This window comes from Thermobia domestica, chromosome 10, assembly GCF_964235325.1.
Source record: "Thermobia domestica chromosome 10, izTheDome1.hap1.1, whole genome shotgun sequence".
NCBI classification, from domain to species: Eukaryota; Metazoa; Arthropoda; class Insecta; order Zygentoma; family Lepismatidae; genus Thermobia; species Thermobia domestica.
Genome location: NC_137463.1, coordinates 108,369,144 through 108,376,017, shown reverse-complemented (window position 1 = coordinate 108,376,017; position 6,874 = coordinate 108,369,144). Strand labels below are relative to the sequence as shown.

Here is a 6,874-nt window from a genome sequence, read left to right as displayed (position 1 = left end):
CAGTAACTAGACTGGGCAAGTAATGGCGGGTAGTAAGCACATTTACCTCTGAAGGTAAAATCGGAACAGTGCAAAACACAGGTTAGGAATATAGTGAGTTTCCAGCGAGCAGAAATAGTGTTCGTGGTCAAGACCCCATGAGAGTGGAAAGTGCAAATATTTAGTTAAGTAGAGCAGAGAGATACAGAGGTGCAAAGGTAAGTCTATTGTTCTCTGTATATTCAGATGCACCCTATAGTATCTGTTGCCCTATAGCTTCTTCAAGCAATGAGAAACAATGAAAATTACCGATATATGTATTTTCAGTTAAATATTTTAAGGAGGTAAATAAGGAGAGAGTGCATCTTCAGAAAAGTCGTATTTCGTTTAATCTGAAGATAAATTTAAAGTACAAAATTTTTCAGTGAAACAGGTCCGTGTATGTTCGGGTTTGAACAGGTGAAACGTGTCTTTTACTGTCTGTTTCTTCAATTTTAAGATTTTGTGTGGAGGGGAGGGGGGGTTGTAAATATGTACAGTATACCTGCGCCTATAAAACTAGGTGTGGGATTTTATAAACTTACGTTGTGTTCAGTATCACTTTCACTGCTTGTAATTTTAATTATTGAACTATCCCCTTTATCAGAGCACTTGGAAAGAATGGATTAGCAAATTTTAGGTATTTCGAAAGATGAATTTATGATTCAATTGAAATTTGTAAACAAAGATTACTTATGAACTGTCAGATCTTTCGAAACGAGACGAGCCTTTGAATACAGGCTGTAGCTTCATGAAGGTTGCATTTTGTTTTGTAACTTACTGTCTTCATTTTGGTCTCAGTAAATTCAGCACAAAGTCCTGTGCAACTTCTTTCTAAGCAAGTTAAGATTTCGACCTATTGTGTAGAACATTGATTGTACCGTATTGTGAAATGCCTGATTATGACAAGACTCAAATGCTGCACTATATCCTCTCAGATGCAATTAATTTCTGATAAAACAGATCGTGTTTAAACCTGCATAGAAAATATATTTACACTTCAATAGGAAATTTATATATATAAACAAAATCTGATGCCTTGGTCAGATTTTATTATTTACTTTTTTGATAGATCCAAAGCTAGTATAAATAGTATAGATTTTGTTATATGTAGAATTTCGTATCCCATTCTTTCCCAAGTGCTTTGATAAAAGGGTTGACAATTCAGAAAAATTATAAGCAAGTAAAAAAGTTATATAAAACACAACATAGGCTAGTTCAAATGTCTTAGATATGTTCGTTGTATACCATAGCGTACTAGATGTGACTTTTTTTATTTTCTTCAGTGTACATCGACAAAAAACTCTCTACTAAAATGAATTTGAAAGCATTTTGGTCATCCAGTCATCATACGTCTGTTTAGTCTAGGCTAGTATAGGTGAAGTAATGGAAGAATTATTCAGCTGCCAAGTAAATGTCTTCCGAAGAAAAAGAGACAGCTGAAGGGCAAGGTCAGAAAATAGTGTAGGTAGGATAATGGGGAAAAAACAAAATGTTTACTATAGATGGCAAAGACGACGAGTTAAGTGTGAAAGAAAAAAAGTTGAAATGAAACCAATTCAACGTTCTGCGGTTATAGTTTCATTCTAATTACTGAAAGTGAGTAATTATGGAATAATCGGTGGAATGGAAATGTGGAAGGAACCTCGAGAAACCCCCACGGACACGATGTTGACCACTGTGGCCTGAAATGAGTGCTCCCACCAGGGAGACATCTTGCTCTCGTGTGAAAGAAAACGTAGTAGTCAGTTGAAACGGAAATACAATCAACAAAACGATTGTGTTTCCCCATGGACAGATTTCAGTCAGTGCATACTAGATCAGTAACATTAAAATTAATTCTGCGTGGTTTGACCTATGATGCACGGTTCCATAATGTGTCAATGTTCATGTCGGAGCATATATTCATAACGTGGTCCATCTGGCAATTAGACGTTTTGTATCTCTTCCGTTTTCTTCTGTCTTTTGTTTCCTGTAATTTCAATACGATCTATTGATGATTTGAAAAGCGTTCAAGTTCGTGGGGAAAACCATTAAGCACAGTAGTGTTTTATATACATTATGTATTAACATATTGTAATCCAACAATGCATGTAATAGCGTATTCTTTTAGATCATTTGAAAAAAAAAAAAAAAAACCTTGATTATATCAATTTAAAGCGGCCACGGTAACTCAGTGGTAGAGCATTCGCCTCTGGTGCATGGGGTTTTTAGTTCGATTCCAGCTCGCACCAAATGAGCTTTGTTGTGGACAAACACCGTGTGCGTGATTTTTCTCGGGGTTCTCCCGTTTCCTCCCACTTTCTTCATTTCACCTTTCATTCATTTCTCATCGCCATCTCCTTTAGGCTAGCCGGCATAATCGCGGGATTTAAACTGAAAGATTTCTTTCTTTATATATCAATTCAAGCTAGCCAAAAATTACGTGGAAATCCTTATATACGAGTATTTAGTTTTTGAATATAATTTCTAAAATCAGAAAACAGACTATGATTATTTAGCACAATTCATTTCTACATCGTATACAGCTTTTCAGTACCCAAATAGAAACTAATAGTGTAATTCAGGAGGAAACCTAATAGAATCCCCATTACTTCCGTAAACATAACCGTGGAATGTGTAACTGGACATATTAGTTAACTTTCATATCTAAAGTAAACATGCTTTCTATTATACTGATTTCTCGTCTATTGCCATTATATTGTTTCTAAAAAAAAATCAGGTTCAAATTAGTTTACTTTTTTTTTTTTTTTTTTAACTAGTCGACATAATTGTTTACGTCCTTAACTCGAATCTCATGGTTCAGTGACTAGACCTGAATTGTGCACAAATTGTTACTTGAAATCTGAACCATGAAGCTTAGAAAATGTGTAATTTATATGGAAGAAACCAAGATGGGAAGTCCATAAACAATGGTAGCATTCCGGTTATAAAATATTAACCCTATACTTCTTAGTCATAGAATCATTGGCTTGCCGTATATCAAATTCCAGAAGATTTCTTGTTAATTTACCTGAAACCATGTTTTCAAGATTAGCCTTTCATCTGCCAGCTTATACTGTATTACACATTAATCAATCGTCTTAATTTTATTTACCATAAATTAATTCAAAATAACTAATTAAATATATATAGTTCCTTAGTTAAATATATATATATATATATATATATATATATATATATATATATATATATATATATATATATATATATATATATATATATATATATATATATATATATATATATATATATATATATATATATATATACACAAAACTTCCGTCATAAACACATTCTGCAACTTGAAATAAATGTTATTAATTTCTTTCTTCCCAGCCGTATCCTTGAAGTCCAATCAGGAAATTTTGAAGGATCGACGTAATAAGCGTAACATCTTAGAAAGGCGAAAATAAGTTTATATGGTAAATTGTTTTAATCTTAACTTTTATAATTTTACTTTTGCAGTTTTGGCATAGAGGTAAATGTTCTGAAAATAAACCAAAATCACATTCCGTGTCTAGTATTATAATTGAGAAAGGATCTGCTTTATATTAAGTTGTTTTTGAAGATTATTTATAGACTGAGTTCTGTTAGAGCGGATGTATAATATTAAAATAGTTTAATTTTATTCATTTCATTTATAAAAACAAGGTATTTAATGTAATTATTTGTTAATTCTACATTAATGTATCTTGATTAATTTCTTGTTAAACTTTGAATTTTATAGAAGAGATACTTTGTGAAGTTTATAGGTGTTCAACTTAACAGATATTAATTATTTTTTATTGTTGATCATTCTGTCGTAATCATCAAATTATTATTTTTTTCCAAAATAGATTATAAAAGGTACATTTTTGACTGAACTCTTTACAATGTTCCTGTAAGACTATGTAATAGTATTGAATAATTTATACTAGTTCTTAAGATATTATATATTAAAATATCTAGTCATATTGACTGTTCATAATTGCAACTGTACAATACTTCATTCACGTTAAGACTGTGCCCAATACTAGACAAAAGTGCTGTTGTTATATTCAGCACTGTGAAACTGAGAATTGCGTAATGTACAGTCTTGTTGAAAAAATCTTGGCAAACCAGCTTTTTTGTTCTGGCTATATTCTGGTAATCATACGTACGAAATTCTAATAATCCGTATTTAAATAATGATCTCAATTGGATAAAGAAAATCCACATTTATGTGATTTAATTCTGACTCGCTAAGAGTGCAGGACTTTTCAAAGAGAGATAGGTGGTCAGGATTTCTTTGAACAAGGCTATGCCTATGTTAAGCAGAAGCAATGAAGCATGTAGTTTTACAGTTGTATGTAAATATATTTTCCATAGCGATTTTTTTGAAAACATAAAAAATGTTACGTAGTGTTTTTAGGCATATATTTTTTTAAGTCCTTGCCTTTGTTGCTTTGATGTGTTTTCTGAATAAAGTAGGTACAAGAAAATTCACGTTGTATTTAGGTATAATTAAGTTTGACCATTATGATCCGTGGTAATCCAGATCTCTTTGTGGATAATAATCACGTAAGACATATACACTCCTCTTTGATTTGTTGCAACCCAGTGTACCATGATCTTGTTTTACATTGATAGTCGAAAAATATTGGAATTTCATTATAATATAATTGGAAAACTACTATATCGATCAAAACCAGTTAGAACGATATTTACGGATATCGAACCAGGGCATAGATTTGGTTGACTTGTCAACTTTTTACTGATATGCTAGGAGTAATACAGGTGAATATAAAAACTTCATAAATTCTGGACTCCAAAACTCGTATATTTTGAACGTAGTTTTCAATTTTTCTACACACCGTGCTTGTGGGTTTTCTCGGGGTTCTCCCATTACCTCCCACTTTCTTCATTTCACCATTTCATTCATTTCTCATCACTGTCTCCTTTAGCCTAACCGGCATAACCGTGGGACGTAAAACTAAAGATTTCATTTCATTTTCAATTATTCTGAGATATTGTCATTTATTTCGATCATTTTTCATTCTTTTACATATTTATGTAAACAATGATCAGAGTACAAAATATTGTGTGAATTACAAAAGCATTTTGTTTCTTTGTTTGGAGCTTAAAGTTTCTTTCCGAGACGTGCATCTGATTTAACGTGGTATCCGGATACTTCTGTTCCAGAAACGAGAACGCTATTTAGCAACAAAAGAGATCTAATTCTGGAAGTTTTGAAATGTTTAAACTTGAAATTTGGGGAAAATACATATACTAGTAACTTAGTTCATTTAATTACATTCCCATTGGTTGGAAACGAAATATGGTGTTAAAGGATGTTTTTTTTATTTATAAATATAAAAGAATATCAGTGAATAACTGACGCTATTCTGTTGAAAAAAAAAAAAAAAAATGTAACCTCTTATTATTTGAAATAATGTTTATTTAAAAGAGGGGAAGGGGAAGGTTTCAATCTTTAGTTTAATCAAAATGATATTTAAAATTCAATAGTTCCAAATGCTCATAACACACAAAATAATCATGAAATAAACTGAATGTCTCAACTGCTATGACAGTCAGTTGTAATAACAGCAGAACTTTAGTCTGCGAACCGAAGGATAAAAAGTTAAAGGAACATCTAATAGATAATAGATTCAGCTGCTACATAGTTGACTATTCGAAACGAAGTTTTTCTTAGGCAGATGGAAATGACATCTCTTCATTTGTTTGCCCATACACAGCGTTTCTCAGATCGTTGAAAAATGAGTTAAAATTTCAAATATATGTATATTAAACAAAATTAGAAAGTATAAATTAAACTTAATTTCGTGATTTCACCCGCCTTATATAGGTTATTAGCATGATGTGATTCTAACGTGATTACTCATCCACCCAGGCGATTAGAAAACATATCAACCACAGGACTGTTGTTTAAAGTAGTCTTTTGCAGGTTGAAGATTATGTGCATTTATTATGTGGGCATTATTAAATGTTGTCTTGTATTCTTACTTTCGGTAATAATGGTAAATTTACAAAAACACCACTTTCGTATATACTGGTGGAGAAAGATAGAAATGTATCAAGATTATAATTTTTGAATGTTATTTTATTACAATGTTAAATATGTAATATTTACATCTCAAAAATAATAAAAATAAAATGAACTGTTTGAAAAGTGTCTGTGTTCTATTTCATGTATTTATTTCCTTAGTGTATAATTTCATAAAAGTGTACTGTTAATTTTTTAATGAATAGATAAACGAGTCTATTTAGACTTAACTTATTAGATAAGTTTTTGTATATATTCCTTGTACTGTTAGTTATTATATAAATGGAATTTCAGTCTTGGAACACCAACGCCGACACTGTAACAAAAGGAAAACAAAGAAATTGAAATTTCAGCAAACTAAGTAGACATATTAGTAATGGTACTAATGGTACCGTAGGATCAACTCGTATTCCTCTTATTTATTTGCTTATAATCTCCTGGACGATTCCTCACTGAATCTTGCGATCAAGCGAGACCTTTCTTCAGTGTGTTTTAATAATGAATTAGGTTAAAAACTGAAAAATAAATAAATAAATTTTAAAAAATAGTTGCAAAACTGTATATATTCAAAAGTGTACTATACTACAGTAATGGAAAAAATTAGTCCATGTAATTTTATGCGTTTACTAGATAATACTAATAATAGTTTACTAGTTTACTAGATAATACTAATAATAGTTCTACATAACTAAGCAAAAACATGCAATGAAATATACATAAATTTAAAGGAAATTTTATGCAATGAAGTTACAGAAGTTATTATATCTGCACATGCGTGATACTTTACAAAATGAAATTAAATTTAGAATTGAACAAAAATGGCTGACTTGA

At 31.0% G+C, this 6,874-nt stretch overlaps 1 protein-coding gene across 1 annotated transcript in view; it reads left to right on the top strand.

Annotated features, from left to right (window-relative positions):
- LOC145662645 (solute carrier family 22 member 15-like) overlaps nt 1-6,169 on the top strand; it is an 87,822-nt gene extending 81,653 nt beyond the window's left edge. Inside the window, exon 11 of the mRNA XM_081728427.1 lies at nt 3,358-6,169. Within this exon, the coding sequence (XP_081584553.1) occupies nt 3,358-3,434 (77 nt within the window). The 3' untranslated portion in view covers nt 3,435-6,169. The remainder of the gene's footprint in view (nt 1-3,357) is intronic.
- Nucleotides 6,170-6,874: the final 705 nt, after the last annotated feature.